This window comes from Engraulis encrasicolus, chromosome 12, assembly GCF_034702125.1.
Source record: "Engraulis encrasicolus isolate BLACKSEA-1 chromosome 12, IST_EnEncr_1.0, whole genome shotgun sequence".
Lineage (NCBI taxonomy): Eukaryota > Metazoa > Chordata > Actinopteri > Clupeiformes > Engraulidae > Engraulis > Engraulis encrasicolus.
The window spans coordinates 1,539,583-1,558,960 of record NC_085868.1 but is presented as its reverse complement, the minus strand read 5'-3'; the positions used below and the strand labels follow the sequence as shown (position 1 = coordinate 1,558,960).

At 43.3% G+C, this 19,378-nt stretch overlaps 1 protein-coding gene across 3 annotated transcripts; it reads left to right on the top strand.

The window, feature by feature from the left end:
* Window positions 1–3,919: 3,919 nt before the first annotated feature.
* On the top strand, window positions 3,920–17,946 carry ccnt2b (cyclin T2b). Of its 3 annotated transcripts, none has more exons than XM_063211465.1 (9): window positions 3,920–4,088; window positions 4,989–5,070; window positions 5,307–5,435; window positions 7,159–7,219; window positions 7,371–7,433; window positions 7,866–7,911; window positions 11,405–11,568; window positions 12,964–13,034; window positions 14,581–17,946. In XM_063211465.1, exons 1-9 carry the CDS (start codon window positions 3,931–3,933, stop codon window positions 16,015–16,017), a joined length of 2,211 nt encoding a protein of 736 aa, XP_063067535.1. In that variant the 5' UTR covers window positions 3,920–3,930; the 3' UTR covers window positions 16,018–17,946. The 3 variants fall into 3 exon arrangements, with proteins under 3 accessions (XP_063067535.1, XP_063067534.1, XP_063067536.1); XM_063211464.1 differs by having other exon boundaries at window positions 7,857–7,911; XM_063211466.1 differs by lacking the exon at window positions 7,371–7,433.
* Window positions 17,947–19,378: the final 1,432 nt, after the last annotated feature.

Here is a 19,378-nt window from a genome sequence, read left to right as displayed (position 1 = left end):
AAGTGACCACCTAAGTCTCGCAGAGATTTGGAAGTCGATGGCAATCAGGCAAGTACTATATAGCCTATGATATAACACAGGGCCTGTATTGCAGTTCATTGCCATTCAGATAACAGCAAATGCATAATGCAATGCAACAGGACAAGGTCACGAAATGTAGTTTAGCATTTAATCAGAAGTACAAATAGCAGAAGAATTTATTACAGATACAGTCAATACAGTATATTTACGGATGAATAGTATAGGCCTAGGCTACACTGTATTCCCCAACAGTACTATGAACTAGAAAAGTTTATGCTGTAGTACTCAATATTGCAAAAATGTCCAGATGACATACACATTTTAGGTGCTCAACAGGTTTTCAGGTACCAATAAATTAACTCAGGTTGGCATTGTATTTTTAAGTACAACTTACATCCTAACACAATGCCTTTGAGTTTGTAAATTTGAACTCTATCTGGCATATGAGTGGTTATATGTCATGACAACAGCTGAGGCGACCATGGAGTAGTGGTTAAACAGCTGGTCCTCAACCTCAAAGGTTGCAAGTTCAATCCCCAACATGGAGATAACCTTATACTTTCAGACTGAAAATGTACAGATGGCCACCAGGCCCATGGCTCCAGCTTTAATTAGCAATATTTTTCACATTTTATTTTGAGCAAAATTACAAAAGAAAAATGCTTAAGCAAGACAATGTTTGAGCTGCTGTGGTCTGGATAGGGGAATGGCCACAAGATCAGAGGATTGCAGGTTTGAATCCTGTATTACCAATAAAAAAACACTCAAGTTGATATTTATTGTTGCCTAATGTGTCGAGGTTGATTCTTTGTAATGTATTGACTGTTGACTGTTGACTGTTGACTGGGTCTACATTTTATAACAGATTGTTGTGAATTGCATGATTGTGTTATTTTGTTTGTCAAACACATGGAACAAAATAAAAAAAAAACTTGATATAAAGCATTGTTCAAGTTTGTGGAATTAAAGCTCATGTTATATTTGGTTTAAATAGAGGGGTGGTAGCCAAGTGCATTAGTAGGCCTATAAACCAACCAATCAATAAACCAACCAAGATTTTTTTTGTTGGCTCTAAAATGGGAAAACATAAAACTTTTAATTTTGAAATCAAAAACTTAGAGACAATATAGCTAAAAATGCTGTGCTTTTTTACCTAAAAAATTTAACTCTCTGCTAATTGCATTGATTTTTGCATCATTTTCGAAATATTTATGTCAATGGAGCATGTTAGATCTTTGAGTAGCAGCTACTAAAACATTCAAGATTTTATTTTTTCATTTAAACATTTAAACATTTGTTTTCACATAACATGTCTGATCTTATGTAAGACTTGCGTAAACATTTTAGTTTTCAACACAAATCTTTTGTGTAAACCATTGTTTCTGTGCATTTTAGAGTTTGGAGTACATACTTGACTTGGGCTGCTAAAAACTAAAAATCTAATTATGGAATTCATGTTTTCAATCTTTTCAATCATTTCAAAGTTTTTGATCATTTTCTTAAAGATTTTGTGTCCTTCATATGCATGAATGTATGTAGTATTTAGGTAAAACATTTGGTCACAAAACTAAAACTTTAACGGGAATAAGTTTCCACAAAATGTTTGAGTTCGTGGAACATGTTGGGGTTTACAGTACAAGTGTAAATGAGATGGTTATAAGAATAGAATATGTGCAGATAAATAGGATAGTTTCTATGCAGTAGCCTATCATGTGCATGGGAGATGTATGTGCTAGAACCAAGAAGAAGGGTAACAAACTGCAACATTTTTTTCAGATCCAAGGCCTTGCCAGTGTAGGCCTATTTGTATTCAAAGGACACATGATGACAATGTCATATTTCTGCCCTGCAGTGACTGTGATGATTCATCGAAAAGTAGTTTGGAGAGTGATAGTTTCGCTGACAGCCAACTCCAAACTCAGGAATAGCATCAGAGCAAGGCTGGCTGTTCGCTCTCTGACAGTGTCCTTCAGCTAAAATTCATTGTCAACACGGCTTCCTTTGTTTTACGAGATACTGTCAGAAAGGAGAGAACTGAGAACTGAGAACTGAGGACTCTGTGATGTTGCGCTGCATGAGATCAGATTCTCTCTGGCCAAACCGTGCTGAGATCTAACAGAAGTAACGTCAAGGCACTCCTGTTATAGAAGACAGTTGCATGGTTGATGAAATGTACTCCAATGTCTGGCTCTGCACAGCCAGCCACAGCAACACCTATATCAAAGAAGTTCTCAACCTTTAGGGGGACAAAAACGTCCTCTTGACCTCATCATTAGCCTCCAACGCCACCTTGACCTCATCCCAAGTCTGACTATTCCCTATTAAAATAATAAAGTAGACTACTGGCCTCCATCTGCAACTGATTCCACCCTTCAGCTGTCTCCTCCCAATGAGCCTCCAAGGGCTGTCGAGCCCCCATTGAGAAACCATATATCAGAACATCATCTTGCAATTTGCTATTCACATCAGAAAATAGTGAGTGAAAAAAGGTTAGAACTATAGCCCAGGGAAGAGAATACATTTCACTGCAGTGGATTAAAAAATAGTTAGCAGTTAATTTCCAAGAGGAAAGAGATCTGCCAATCTGCTAATGTCTGAATATTTTTTGCATCTCCAGTCCTCTGTGGAGATTTCTCATTTGCGTATAAAAAAATCCCTGCTTTTCCTCTCTTCTCTGAACATTGGTGAAGTGACAATACATTTAAATTGAGCAATTTCCTGCTAGTAGCTTCAATATGTGCACTGTTCCACCAGTGACACGTTAATAATAACTGAGAACACTACCATATACCACATTCCTCTGACATTACAGTCTGCAGACATAGGTAGGCTACATAACGACTTAGTCATTACCATTGGTATAACAAAATTCTAACAGGACCATATCTTAACAGTTTAAAACATCATGAGACATTGTCAATGTAGGCTATCACATGTTAAAGTTTCCAGGGAAACAGCCAGATATCTTTTTAGCCACCCAGCATGCTTGTAAGTTTGGCCGGGCCTCCCATTGGCACTGCCACACGATTTTACCTGATTGTCCAGAATTTTAATGGTCTGTCTTGGGGGTAAATATACATATATTTTTTTCCCTTCACATCAAATAAAGATCAACGTAGATGTCCAGGTTTTTGTCAGACAGAGGTAGCAACCCTACCATTGTATATTAGGTGAGGAGGGGGCCAAGCGTGCCTGCCTGCTGCCTGCCATGGGAGTTGGCTGTAGGGTGTGGGTTCCTCAATCAATGTGTGTGTGTGTGTGTGTGTGTGCGTGCGTGCGTGCGTGCGTGCACATGTGTGTGTTGTCCGGCAGCATGTTAAAACCAGGGCTGGGACTCGATAAAAATTTTAAAATCATAAAAACTAGCTTTACGAATCATTATGAAAGTAAATTTATCGGAATTAATCGCATTTTAATCACATAGGCCTATATCTACCTTCAGAGCAGTGAGAAGTAGGCATAGCCTAATAACAATAGGCCTGTATAAGCTTAATCAACAAAAGATTGCTTATTTTTTCAATGTGGTAATAACCCTAGATCAACAGACCAGTGCATGAGTGCAATATTTTAGGCATAGATGGGCCTAGGATGCGATTTGTAAGGGAGGGGGGTGTCCCCTTGTCCCCCTTTCTAGTTCTGTTAGCCTATCTCCACTATTTCTACACACACACAAATTTGAACTTTTCTGCAGTATTGATATGCATATATTACAGGGAAAATTAACGAAAAGAGATAATTTTGTGTTTAAACTTACTGAAGGTTTATTTTAGGAACGAATGTATATTCAACACTGTTGAGTATCTTTCATTTCCAGAACAGTAGGTGGCAGCATACATACAATTCAGTGGCTTCAAAACATACTTGCGTCATTTTCGTCTGGAAGAAGAACGTCGGCGCGCCGGGACGAACATGGCGGCTGGATACCGGGGTTCCTCGAAATGGCTCTTCTCCCCCGAATTGTTGGAAAATACGCCGTCCCGTCGCAATGGAATCGAGCCGGACCGGGAATTATCTTACCGCCAGCAAGCTGCGAATCTTATTCAGGATATGGGCCAAAGACTTAATGTGTATCCTTGATGAAATATGAAAGACGCATTTGTGCTAACCCTTTAGCTAGCCTTACGCAGAGCTCATGGCGCCTCGCCTGAAACATCGCCCTCGAAATTTTGGATGATGTGGCGTCGAAATATGTTGTCTTATGACATCCATCTCGGCTCTTTTACAGACGTATTTTTGCTGTTGTAAAATATTGGTGACTTTTTATATTGTATTGGGTAATGTTTTGATCTGGACCTTGATTTTAAGATCAATGTCCGTGGTACTTTATACTAGCCCGTGAGCTATGCTAACAAGCTAGCTTGGTGAACACAATGTCGAAATGGCGTGCTAGCAACAATGAAAATGCCGTGCATACATTTGCTGGCTACCCTTAGCTAGTGTAGTTGGGGTGAAGTAAGTGATTTCAACATCACCGCCCATACTTGAAATATAGGTCATTTTGCTTTGTGTATTACAGATGTGTATATCACAAATTGTTATCCTGAAACGTTTAGATTGTCAATGTGATCATGCTGCTTGACGACAATGGCCAGCCGCTTGTCGGCTAATGTTGCGCATTTGATGTACTAGCTTTCGGCCTAGCGTAGGTTTCATTTGTTAGCAAGGCCTGCCAAGCCGGCTTCTGACCCTATCCGCTAATTTTGTTACACAACGCCGTGTTTGCAAAGTCACGTCGCATTAGTCAATAATAACTGCGTACGTCGTGAAATTGTGCACCATTTTCCGTATTGTGCACAATATAGGTGATCTTATTTAGCCGGTGGTCGTGTGTGTCGTCTTGATCGGAAATCATTAGTCATTGAATGTGTTGGCGGAATTTCAGTCTAAGATGATGTGTTGAATTCGGTATCAGATTTAACTTGATCATTGCCGTTTTATCGTGTGGTCCTTAATCAGTTTTCTCCCAGATCCCAGCTCACAATCAACACTGCAATTGTTTACATGCACAGATTTTATATGCTCCACTCCTTCGCTAAGTTCCATAGAAATGTAAGTGCGGTTTCTCATGTTTATAAGGCTGTGTTAATGCAACTAATCTTTTCGAGTTGATCTGTACTTTACGTCAAGAGTAAACCTACCCTCAGAGAAACAGATTTCTGACATGAATAATTAATCAGAAACCAGTCTTCCTTTATCAGATTTGGTTTCCTGCACCGTATGACATATCTCATGCCTTGTCAAGGCAAGACCAGTGTTAACGGCCCTCTGCTCTTTTGTCTCGGCAGATCATTTCTCCCACTACACTGTTCTTGGCCGCCAAGGTAGAGGAACAGCCAAGGAAGCTGGAACACGTCATAAAAGTAGCGCACGCTTGCCTGAACCCCCAGGACCCTCCTCTAGACACCAAGAGCAATGTAAGTCACACTTCCCCTTACCCGAGTGCCTTTGCGGTCGAGTGTGAATGAGTTCAGAGTGTGTGTGTGTGGGCGCGCGCGCCAAGATGGCCCTGTGGGTCTGTGTGTCAAAAGTACACATGGTGTTTTACTGTCTGTCATTGTGGCTAAGTGTGATTCTGAGTGAGAGCGGGAAAGTGCAGTTTTTCCTGTTCAGAAGTTCTCGACACAAACATGCGCTGAGGTATCAATAGGAGATTTGGCTGTGAACTTGGGGGCACACTCCTGTCATTTCCGTTTTTCCACATTGTTTCTGAGCCTTGGGTTTCTTTGTTTGCCACCGAGAATCTTTTGCTTCCATCGACAGATGTATCAATTGTGCGCATAAACACAAACTGTCTGTAACCATTTGGTCTGCAGTGTAGTTGGATCAATTGTTTTGCTCAAGTTTCCAGCAGGGAGAGGTTAGCGTGTGATCGTTTTCCTTCAAGGGAAGGACAGTCATGGCTTTGCATATCTGTTTCCTGCCTACGGCTTTCATATTTGTTTTAAGGGTCATGCCGTTTTTTACATGGTAACTGTTCATTTCCTTCGAAATCTGACGATTAGTCCAGCAACGACAAACATTTAACATCTTAACAACTAACACCTCCCACCTCAGCCAAGTCTTCTGAAAAAATATTGATTTTATGTTGTGAATAATTTCTGAAGTTGCTTCCAAGCTCCTTGACAAAAGAAAATTCTGCAGGAAACACTGTGTTGTGTTTCATGTATAGCCCTCTGATTTGCAGATTTACACTAAACTTTAAATTGCATGCACCCTCCTTACTGTTTTCACGTCTCACTTCACATGTTACTCTACAGTGATTTGACAACTCTCAACACTTCCAGTAGCAAGACTGATTGCATCATTCAATCAATGCCTCCAGTTGGCTTGTCAACTATGACATCAGTCGGGGGTTAAAGGAAAAACACAGTTAGTCATATTGCCCAAGCAGCAGAGTTAATGCAACACTGATTTTCGGGGAAAGTCCTGCCCTCTGGTATCAGTGGAGGCCTGGCCCCTTATGAAGAACAACACACTTGAGTCACTGTGCAGTGCTGAGCGTACACACACACACACACACACACACACACACACACACACACACACACACACATGCACTGGCTGCCATTGCCCATCTGCTGTTGGTTGCGTTGTCTGTTAATGACTGTAGGGTTAAGAACAGAGGGGTTTTCTAAGCTAAGACGGGACCAGGCAGGCATTTGACAGCCTTTGTTTTGTCACCTTGGTCGGTGGCTCTCTCTCTTTCTCACTGATTGGGTGCAAGTATGATGGAGAAGGTGCCACACTACTGTACAATGAAAAGATTTCACACGCAGGCATTGATATGTACTTTGCTAACTGTGTGACCATGGTTTTGACTTAGTTTAGATATTAGATGACTTCAATGGTTGACATTCTTTTTAGTTTAACCTCAGACCTCTGTCTTTATTAGGCAAATGCATCTAAGTAATTTGTATATGAAAAGCATTATAAGTGGATATGTTTTTGACTGCACATCTCAGTGAAATACATTGTCCATAACCCCCATAAGCAAATAGCTGGAAATGACCAGAATTTGCTGCACGACCAGCACTTATGTGTGTGGTTGGATTAGTGAGTCTGCATGGGTGAAAGTGTATTGGCATGATCCTGCTGTGGGGATGATCTGTAACTAAACGGTTTTGTGTCAAACTCTAGGCATACCTTCAGCAAGCCCAGGAGCTGGTCCTACTAGAAACCATTTTACTGCAAACACTTGGTGAGTATATGGGGGAAAAGATAATCCTCCTTGTCTTAACACACACACACACACACACACACACACACACACACACACACACACACGATGCCAAGTTGTGTGTCAATGACCTGTGAGAGATGGTCCACTCTAACTTTGTATTGTATTGCAGGTTTTGAAATTACTATAGAGCATCCACACACGGATGTAGTGCGATGTTCCCAGCTAGTCCGAGGTATAGGATTTTCTCATTTTCTTCATTCTTCTTTGCCAGTGGTACAGTGTTACAATAATTGTAATACTTTGTCATAACTGAAACAATTTCTTGAAACTTTTTGATGCGTGCTATATGGCATGCACAACTGAAGTTGTGCTTGCATCCTTCTCAATCAAAATAAAGCATATGCTAAAGAGTGCATGTTTGTTACATTTGACTAAATGCTAACATTCTCCATGAATTTGAGTACATATGACGGTACTATTGATTGTTCCTTTTAGTATTCGTAGTAATGAGTATTTACTATTGATTTTCTCTTTTGGTAATGACACTTGAAAGTCATTCTTGCAATTCAATTCAACTGCTATTGACAGTGTTTGTTTTCCTTTAGTAAATGGCACTCCCAAGTCATTTTGTTTCTCTCTTTGTTTCTCCCCGTTGCTGTGACAGCGAGCAAGGACCTGGCCCAGACTTCGTATTTCATGGCTACCAACAGGTTGTTATCCTGACCCTCTATGTTGCACTGTGATGGCACCCTATAGCTTCCTGTTCTGCAGGGTACCCCTTCCTGTGTCCAACGCCCTCCTTGCGCCAAGGCCCCCCTGGGAACCCCCTCCCCCCGATGTTGCCACGTCTCGCCCGCAGCAGGCAGGCATGCATGCATACACGTACACGCGTGTGGCTTCAGGCCCGCTGTGTTGTGCTGTGCTGTGCTCTGCGTTGTGCGGTGCGAACTGGTCCGGTCCGGGTTCAGGGCAGTACCGGGGCCTTGGCTGCAGTGCGGTGTATTGTACGAGGGTCGCGAGTTGGTGCGGAAGGGTTGTATGCCCCCCCTAGTGAAGTGTAGCGGTGCTATTGAGCTTCCCCTTGCTTGGTTCAGAGTGCATAGGTCTAATGACACAATTGGTAGCCTGAATGTCTCTGCTAAAGGGTGAATGCAAGGGTGTTTTCTTAGAGATTGTCCCGGTAAGTATGACACACACTTTTTTTTTGTTTTGTTTTTTTGTTTTTCACATGTTACATGGCCATTTAGCAATCGGATTATTAAAATGTAGTATGTTGCACACAGCTAGCGTAACTAAGATGTAAGAGCACATATCATGATTGATACGTTTAACAGTCTGTAGTTATTATGGAGCAAAACACACAGCCTACAATTTACATTGATTTACAGTCCAGCCAAAAATGTATTTGTGCACTTTGACAAATTGTCCAAAGTGGGAATTAAATTGAGGATCTTGAAAATCCTTTTGCCAAATGTCTTCTTGGGCATCGTTGCCTCCTCCAGCAGAGTAATTACGGTAGCTCAGGGAACTGCCTGTGGAAGCCTCAAAAGCCCTCAAAGCATAGGACAATTTGTCCATGCACAAATCATTTTTGGCTGCACTGTCTGTGTTTTCCGGATTTCTAAATCACCCCTCACTTGAGTTTGGTTCAGAGCGGTATGAAATTATTACTCTGACAGGCTGCAGGCGCTCACAGATTTCCGTGGGTAGGTAGATTGCCTTGATGTGCGGTGTATTAGGCACGATAGTAAGCACCACATTACTGTTCAGCTCTGGTCTTAGGCATTAATGTGACAGGTTTGCATTGGGGATATTGATAATTTGGTTGAGGGTATGCGTTACTAATTTTTGGTTTTTAGTTTAGAACTACGCCATTTGACATTTGTCAACAATTGCCCATGTGAACTGCAAACATCTTTCAGATACATTAATGCAACGGTAACCTTTAGGTTGTTTTGCAAGAGTTTTTCAAATTAACACATTTTCTGTGTGCCTCTGTTCCTTGTTTGTGTTAAGCTCAACAATTTGGATCTGAATTGTACCAACAAGAAGTTTTACTACCACCGTAGTGCACAAGTGGCAAATAATCGGCAGATTCATATTATCTAGATTTCGTGTAGGGTTATTATATCCCTGGTTATCCCTAGTTTACCAGAGGGAATTAATAATTCTGCAATAATTCTCTCTGTTCAATTGATGAACTTATTGTGCAATGTTGGATATGATGGTTCTCTTCTTTTTTTTGATTATGTATTTCCACCAATGGTTTCCCATTTAGCCTTAAGGATTTTAGTTCATAATGAGGCAGGGTGGGGGGATTTTGAATCCGGAAAACACACAAAAATGGAAATGGATCATTTAGCATTTTTAGCTGATTAGTTAGTGTGGTGATTGCTAAACAGAGTTTGATTGAATGATTGATTGTGAACCAGGTGTGTCTGTGGTTGTACAGTGGTGTACGGTGTCTGGATTGTCAGGAAAGCAAAACATTTTAAAACCTAATTCAATTTGACCTCAACGAGATGTGCGTTTTCAATTGGCTCATGTTAAAGTGAACCACCCATCACTGTCTTGAGTGTGCATGAGCGCATGTGGGGTTTTTTTGTGTGTGGGATATGAGTGAAATTTAGTTTCTCTGACCTACGGACGACCTGTCAAATCGTCCCACTCACACCAAGCCCCCCTAGGTCCAGGTGATTTAAATTTGACTTCTAAAAACCCTCCAATCTAAACCGAGCCAGGTTCCCTCACCTGGGGGAGTCGAGTCCAGTCAAGTCCGGTTTCTCCAAGTAGCCCTGCTTCAGCTTGTTCGTTGATAAGGGCGAGAAAGGAGAGTGGCCGGCGTCAGTCCCCTCCCCTGTCCAGACATTGTACACGTTACCTCTGTGGACCTGGCTCCTGTTAACGCCAGCCCTGCTGCCCAGTGTACTGTATGTGGCCCCTGTCTATGCCCCCACTCTAACCCACCCCTCAGGTTGCTACCCTCCACTGGTAAGGGGATAATACACAGGGCAACTTTTTGGGAAACATTGCTTTTTGGCAACGTTGACATTATTGGCCTCCTAATTTTCCAATACATTGACTAAGGAGATATGTGTAATTCTGATCCAATTTCTCCAGATTAAGTGTTGCACTGGTACACAGTCTAAATGAAATCTTATGGTAAGGTTGCTCAAACGTGTTGCTCAAAAAAGTTGCTTAGTGTATCATCACCTGTAGTCTCCAGTAGACTCGGTACTGGGCCTGCCTTAGGCTATAGCAGTGTTTTCCAACCTTTTTTGTCCTGGGTACCCCCTAAGCCATTTTATCATACGACATTTACCCCCTCGCCCTCACTCATGTTCTGTTGCTCTATCCCAATGTGACTACAGTCAATATATTTGTTATTATTACATCTTTCCGCGTACCCCCTGAGGTGTGCTCGCGTACCCCTAGTGGTACACGTACCCCTGGTTGGGAAACACTGGGCTATAGGGTGGGAGGAGGATGTTTTGTTGAAGTGTACAATGCTGTGTAAACCTTCAAAGATGAATAGATGTCTAAAAGCAGTCACATGTTTTATTCATTTGTTTTATCTAATGCCAGTAACAGCAACAGTTATGACGGAAAAAGGCATGATATGCCCATAACCAGTACATGGCATTACTTAATGTTAAGGTTGAATATACAGCACTGCTCAAGTCGAGCTCCGACAGTTCCACCGCTAGTCTTCTCCATGCATCGTACGACCATAGAGGACCAACCCTCTGTCATGTCTGCTTTGCGTCCTCCATTGACTGTAATGGACGTTATTAGCAGGGAGAGTACACTAATGATGATTCACACTGCCAGTAGTTTCGTTGTTTATGTACACATGCCACGAGAGCTGTGAGTTAGCACGCTGACTCGCATGGTTTTGAGACAAACCAAGTTTACTGTCCTCAGTGGGTAGGAGAATATTGAAATTGTTAATACAAATGTTTCTTATTGAATTCTTGAGCAAGTAGTGATGGCCTCCATGACTAATCGAGTGGCCCCCACCCCCTCTCTCTGCTTTTGTCTCCTCTCTCGCATGTCCCCATCATCATCCTCGTCCAACCTGATTGGCTTACCATCTCCTCTCTCTCAACCTGTTTGGCTGCAATGCTCTCTCCTTCCACCTGATTGGCTCCGCATCTCCTGCGTCCTCTCTCCTCCTGATTGGCCGGCGGCCGGCCTCTGCAGCCTGCACCTGACAACGTTCTGCCTGCAGCACCGGCCGCAGGTGGTGGCGTGCGTCTGCATCCACCTGGCCTGCAAGTGGTCCAACTGGGAGATCCCCATCTCCTCAGACGGCAAGCACTGGTGGGAGTACGTGGACAACTCCGTCACGCTGGAGCTCCTCGACCGTAAGGCCGCAACTCTTTATCACTGTTTTTCTAGATCAGTGGTTCTATTTTTTTTGACAAACACCTTTAACTCCATCAAAAGCCTAACAACGCCCCCCTTAGTCTTAAAGTATAAAATAGACTAGTGCCCCCCAATTGCCCCCCATCATCCGTTTCCTTCCTTTCTTTTTGTGGTTTGCGTATGTGTCGGGTTTTTTTTTAATTATTAAAGTTTCACAACCCAAAAGGCTCAAACTCCTTGACTGTGAGAATCAACTCTATAGGCTTTAATTGCTTCCTAATTAACTTTTCATTTTATATATTGATTTTCTTTCCAAGTTTGTTGTCGGTGCCATTTTGATAAGTTTCACAACCCAAAAGGCAGTTTCGATTATTATCAGATATTGTCCTTATCTCATAATAATTGGATATACAGCCGTCTCCAAAAGAGTTGTCGCCTATCCATCTGTTTGGAATAACAGCTAATAACCTGACTTTCAATTAATCACTTAGCTTCAGAAGTCACTCACATGAAAGCTACAACCCTCCCGAATGAAAATGCATGTACAAAAATAAATTTCATGCACCAAAGAAAGATTGACCCTTTAATGAACACAGACAGGGCAGATTTTCACAAGACAAAAGTTTTGTCGCCTATCGAACATAATGTGAAAATGAGCAGATAAGTCACTTCAAATACGCAGATCTGGTGTCATACTTAATCACTGAATCACTCTCACCTCTTCAAAAAAAATCAACTTTGGCCTTAGGTGTATGTTTAGGGTCATTGTAATCATGGAAAGCAACACAATGAAAATCAATAGAGGTCAATGAGAGATGGTGACATATTTGCTATTCGTAGAGCAATACATTTATAAGTTCATGATTTAATCAATGATAAAAGCCCTCACACACCCGCAGCATGCATGCAGCTCCACATAAGAGCTGTATCCCTCCCATGTTTGACTTAAGGCACCATGTACACCCGATCTGCGTATTTGAAGTGTTTTAAAGTGACGTATCTGCTCATTTTCACATTATGTTCGATAGGCGACAAAACTTTTGTCTTGTGAAAATCTGCCCTGTCTGTGTTCATTAAAGGTTCAATCTTTCTTTGGTGCATGAAATTTGTTTTTGTACATAAAACTTAATTCGGGAGGGTTGTAGCTTTCATATGAGTGACTTCTGAAGCCAAGTGATTAATTGAAAGTCAGGTTATTAGCTGTTATTCCAAACAGATGGATAGGTGACAGAACGTTTGGAGACGGCTGTATGGTAAAAATTGAGATCTGTGATCTTCATTATTAGATTTCCAATGGAGAGTGGTATTCCTTAAATCTTGTATGTTTCTGTAATGTAACACACAGTCAAATGGTGCACACACCAATCCTCAACCCTTGTGTTGTCTTTCCACAGAACTGACCCATGAGTTCCTGCAGATCCTGGAGAAGACACCCAGCCGACTAAAGCGCATTCGCAACTGGAGGGTACGTACCAGAGGAACCGTGCAACATATACGGGGGGGGGGCTACAATTTGAAAGTAAAAAATTCAAAAGTCCAAACTCCTCTAGACACCTCTGATGTCACAGCCCCAGATTTGTGCAGGGGGGGATGGGGACAGACAAAGGTGTTGGAGGATGATTGTCGGGTCACCATTCAGTCAATTTGAATGGGTTGTCTGATAATGATTGGCTGTTAAGTTTTCCTCTTTGTCCCATGAGTGACAATGATGTTTTATTCATGTCTTAAGCTTAGAATGGTGCGTATCATTGGTTGGTTGCTATCAGCGTGAGGCAGAGATTTAAGCCACACAGTGACAAGTTTTACAGAAAAAAGTGCCTTTCTCTTCCCTTTAAAACAATTTAGATTGATCAGTTATGGGAGAGCTGATTGCTCGCCTGATGTAATGCTCTGATCCTGTAATCATTTATCAAGACATTGTTTGGAAGAAGTGCAGGAGTAAATAAAGTACCTTAGTTGTAATGTAATCGATTTATTTCTCACTTTTATTTCATGATTTTAACATTTTCTACTCCCTTTAACAATTTTGCAATGTTTATCAGGAGGTTTTTGTGTTTTCTAGGAAGTGACTGTGTCTTCGTCTCTTGTCCCTGTTGATGTTTAAAAGCTGCCTAGATTTGCCTCAAATAGTGTTTTTTTCCATGCATATATTGATCTACAACCTTTTACAAGGGAACATTCAGTGAGTTGTCTGTGCATCAACCCCCCCCTCCCTCCCTCCCCCAAACCTAAACATATCTATGCAAAACCACTTGTAAAGTTAGGGAAAGCACTGTTGTCTAGGTATAGAAATCTATAAGGTGCTATAAGCAGGGCTCTAAATTAACACCAGTCAAACTGGTGAAATTTCAATTTGGATGGTTGAAAAGACTAGCCACTTAAACCCATTAGTGTTTGTGTCTTGGGCTATTATGAGTAACATCTACTAGCCATTTTGACTAGTGATTAGGGGTCGACCGATACAGGTTTTTTAATGGTTGATGCGATGCCGATTTTTATTTTTTTATTTTTTTATTTTTTTTCTCCATCACCCTTGGCCGATACTCGATTTCCGATGTCTGATATTTGGGGCCGATATGGATTAAAAAATGACAAATATTCCAACTCTCAAGTTAAAAATAAACATTCCTTTAACATTATCAAATTGAGGTAGATGTTTCCAACATTTTTAAACACCCACTCTAACAAACAAGTTATGTCTAACAATCGAGTAATAAAAAAATAAAGTGTGTTGGTGCTTTTAAAAAAACCCAAATGACATAAAATCATAAATATTGCGTATCGGCCAAAACCACACGCGTATCGGCCGATACCGATATATATGTATCTGTCTATCCTTACTAGCGATGATAAAAGCTAATTTAGAGCGCTGGTTGTAAGGTATAGTTTTCCTACTTTGCTTTTGCCTATCGCAACTCTGGGTCTGGGAATTAACACCATCTCTCTCTCTCTCTCTCTCTCTCTCTCTCTCTCTCTCTCTCTCTCTCTCTTCTCCTCCCCCCTGCGTCCAGGCCAACCAGGCGGCCAAGAAGGGCAAGGGTGACGGGGCCCCCTCGGCGTCTGATGCCTCCTTCCAGGGCCTGTGCCTGTCCAAGAACAGCTCGCTGGACAGCCTGCTGGACATGCGGAGCAGCGCCTTCTCTGATCTCTCCTCCTCCTCCTCCACCTCCTCCTTCCAGCTTGACCTCCCCGGGGCTGCCGGCGTAGCCGCGTCCCTGAACGGCATCGCGGGCCTCCAGACTTCCGCCTACCCCTTCCCATCGTCCTCTTCGGCCAACACCACGCCGGCCGACGTCTATGGCGCTCTCAAGTCGGACGCGCTGACGTCGGGGCTGAGTTCCCAGCAGCCTTTGCAACAGCAGTCGGCGGCCAACCTCCCGCCCCCTCCTCCGCCTCCCCCACCCAAGATCTCCCTGGACAAGTACCGCGAGAAGCGCAGCGAGGCCACGGCAGCTGCCGCCGCGGCCGCCGCAACTCAGCCGGAGCCCCACCGTAAGCACTCGCACCACCACCACAGCCACCACGGCGGCAGTCACATGCAGTCGTTGGCGTCTGGTGGGGACGGGTCCATACGGGTAAAGTACGCCACTGCCGGCGGTGCCGACCCCTCCTCCTCCTCCTCTTCCTCCTCCAGGTCCTCCTCGTCCAAGAGCCTGAAGAGGAGGCTGCCGGCCTCGGAGAACGGCAGCGGAGCCAGCCAGGAGGAGCTGCGCATGAAGATCAAAGTGTCGGAGCGCCACAACACCTCGTCCTCCTCCGCCTCCTCTTCCTCGTCCGGTGGAGGAGGGGGCTACGGTGGCCTGGAGGTGTCAAGTGGAGGAGTTGGTTGGAGTAGCAGTGCTGGAGGAGGAGGTGGCAGCAGTAGTAAGAGCAAGCACGGCAGCCCGCGGCAGAGCAGAGACAAGCACCGCGAGCACTCCAGCTCTTCCAGCGGCCACCGGCAGTCCAAGCACTCGAGCCACGGCTCCTCTTCCTCTTCCCACTCGGGCTCAGTCTCGCTGGGCGGCCACGGAGATGCGCCTTCATCTGGACATCATCACCACCACCAGCAGCAGCAGGGCCACCAGTCCTCCTCTTCCTCCCAGGCCCATCATCACCACCACTCCTCTTCATCCAACTCAAAGTCCAGCCGCAGTTCCAAGAGTTCCTCGTCTCACCACCATCACCGCAATAGCGGCAACAACAGCGGCAGCTCCTCGGGCAGCCACCAGGAGGTGCTGGGGCTGGGCGGCGTTGCGTACCCGGTGGGGGCGGCGGCTCTGCAGCACCAGGGCGCGGCCGCCTACGGCTCGCTCAGCACCTTAGTCAAGGCGGACAAGAAGGGCGGGGACAGCCACGCCCATGGGCCCGAGGCTCCGCCTCTGGCTGCCAACGGCCAACACATGGACTACGAGGACACGTTTAACATGCTCGACTCCCTGCTCAGCGCGCAGCAAATGAACTTCTAGAGGAGTCAGGCGGAGCTGGCGGTGTTTGGGGTGGGGAAAGTACAGAGACATGAATGGGGATGTCGACAGAATGAGATCCCCCTTCCACCGCCCCCTTGCAAGTTTTAATTTATCTCACATTTATCAGAGTTAAGACGCATACACAATTGTGATGTTTTGTTTTTGGGGGGTTCGTTTTTTGTTTTTTGTTTTTTTGTTTTTTTCCTTTCCTTTTATCATAGTCAATGAGTAATCTTTGGCATTTACGAATCTTGACCTAAAAAAGACAAAAAAACTGCATCTGGCAAATGAAACAAAAAAAAAGATCTCTATTATATATATTAATATAGATAGTCAAATGCTACTCTGGAGAGAGAGACAGAAGAAAGAAAGAAAAGAAAATGAAAAATATGTGAAGTATTTTCCACCTGCCGAGGCTTCCTGTGCTAGATCAGCTCCTCTCTCTAGCCGCCGGAACTCAGGTGAAGCGCGGGTGGTGGCCGTGGGATCGGACTCTTTTTTCCTTTAATTTTTGTTTTCCTTTGCTTCATGAGTTGTTTTCTACCGTTTGTGCTCGTTCCAATCAAAGGGAGAACCTTGTGTTCTGATGACTGTTTACAAGATGTGCAAAAGAAAAGGAGAAAAAAGAAGAAAAAACCTACAGAAAAACAAACTTGTTTCTTTTTTTGTGCATTTTTTTGTTTGTTTTTCTTTTTTTGTATTTTTAAACTCTATTCCTCAAACGCTCAGGTGTGGAGATGCTTAAGGATGTTAACGACAAAAATATGAAAGAAAAAAAGTCTATATACATTTTACATTTACATACATAAGCGTACAGAAAAAGTACATATCTAACGTACACAGATTATTATGTTGGTCCAATGGTGAAATTTGTTAAAGGCAGATCTTTACAGCATCTCAGTCTTGTCTCTGATCATCCACTCACTCTGCTGCTATATTACAAATGCGGACGAACAGAAAAGAAAAGAAAAGGAAAACAAAACAAACTCAAAGCCCAGTTGTGAACTTGTGCTCTCTGCAGAGTCCGCACCTCTTCTCTCCTTCTCCTCTTCGCACGAGCCCATGTGACTACTGACTTAGCCTTTCAGACCCACACGTACGTACACACACACATGCAAGGCATGGCACAGCAATAAATCTGCCCTGCCCTGCTGGCTGGCCGGGCCGTCGCGCCCCATGATCTAAACCTGTGGTGGCACGGCCCGGTGCAGTCCGGTCGGACAAGAGACTCGGCCCAGTGCAAGAGTTGCAAAGGCCCAGGCTTCGAGACCTGAGTCCGGGTTGCTATTTGGAGCAAGAGGAGCAGGCAGCATAGTTCTTCTGAACTGGGTTGTGTTTTTATTTTTCCTGAAGTGTGTTTAAGTCCTACTGGCTGTTGTGTTCGGGCTGTGCGTGTATTTGGGGGGCATGTTGAAAAAAGTTTCGCAAATTCATAGACTTGTGACCGTTAAACTGGATGCCAAAGGTAGTGCCTAAAAACTAGCAGATTTAAAGTCACAGTTAAAAAAAAAAATTCGATTACAGATTTTTTTTTCGTTGTTTTTACATGTGTAAAAGTGCATTTTAGGAGAGTCGTCTGTCGCTCCCATAACAGGGAAGGTATAAAAAAGAAAAGTTACAAAAAAAGATGGTAATGACAGATGACTTGAATTTTAAGCCCCCATTCTCACCATGCAAACAGTTTTAAAAAGAAAAAAAAAGAAAAACAGGATTCTGGGCACAGCCTAATGTTTTATTCCTTTTAAATATGCAGATTTCTTGATTGTTTTTGAATGTCATTCAGACTCATTTCTGTTTCTTTGTGGGTTTGTGAAATGTGCTACTAGTGATTTTACTGCATAGGACTACGTGTAGCTTAAAACAGACTGTCCCCAAAATCTCGATGTCCAGTGTTTCAAATGAGAATAAAACCATATGCATCTCAGTGAACCAGACTGTGTGTTGTGTGGTCTTTGACATGTGTGTATTTGTATGTAAGGAAAGCCCGTGCTGAACGTTTCAATAGAGGTATTTTTGGGAACATAAAATAATATTATCAATCCCTGGAGCCATGTGACATGGGTGGTTTCAGCCAGTGCGCTGTAACACCTCTAGATGGCATTACAGCTCAACTGAGCCTCCAGAAACCACCTTAGTTTAAAGTGTAAGTCATGGGCCTGACATTGTAATGTTGTCTCACTCCATTGTAGACATATTTTACGTTAACCTCTACAGTGCTGGCAAAAAGTATTGGCACCCCTTCAATTCTGTCAGATAATACCAGAGATTTTGATAGGAAGGTGAGATGGGACAGCCATGTAATCGTACAAGAAAATGGAATATTGTACAAGAACGACCACTAGCTGGTGTGGCCAGGAGTGGCACTGCAGCTATGTTATCGCAGCCAAGTAAATAATGAATGGGTGCCAATGGGGCTGTACGTTTCTCATAGAACTATCTGCCCCTGTGATTTTTTTCTCTGGAAACAATGGAGTCGCGTTCGATAGATATGAGTAAGTGACAGCATTTGCCGACACGTTTGCATCTTGTCAAGTGTTAGATTCGTGAAAATGACCCTTATTTCAACTATAGCAATGACATAAGACGTGACAATCAACTTTACGGCACTACGCCATTTGTTTTGTAGTTTTAAGTCTGACTTCCGATGTCGATGTGTTTAAAGTTATGTTAGGATTGTTCGGACACCTGTTATTTATTGCATTTAAGGTGGTGGAAAAGCGACATGTGTACATGTGGTAAAGGAAATGACTGCGCTCATCCTTAAGAATTTGGGCACCTTCAATGAACATGTTGGACGGCGGTGGGGGGTTTTGAGGTGTGTGACCGTAGATGTCTCTGCTAGGATCAGTCAGAGTACGTCTCTCATCAGCTCTGGTCGTGAATAGTCGCAGAGATTCCTCAGCCAGAAGGTATTAGCCGAATGCTAGCGTGTTGCAGGACAAAACTAACACGTCTTTGGGAGAACAAAGCCATGTCAGGAACCTTTAACTTCACTTCTAATACAACTTCCATGATAAGGTACAGAATGTGCACACATCTTTACAAACCAGAGAACAGAACCGTCACAAATCCCTGCTGAGCCATTTAGCCCAATAGGCTCCCATTCATCTTTTACTTGGCTGCGTTCGCCAACGGGGCTATAATGGGAGCCAATGAGAGATGCCTATCTCATAGCTTAGAGAATTTCTGCTGGTACATAGAAATTAACGGTCAAGATTCGTAACGCAAATATGGCGTCTACCCGCACATCTCCCGCCTTTCTGGTAACGAGCCAATGTGCCTGCTGAGCTGCGGTGCCAGTGATCCAATCATCTGGCTGCATTGGCGCACTCGAAATGATGCGCATGCTCAGTTGTGAAAA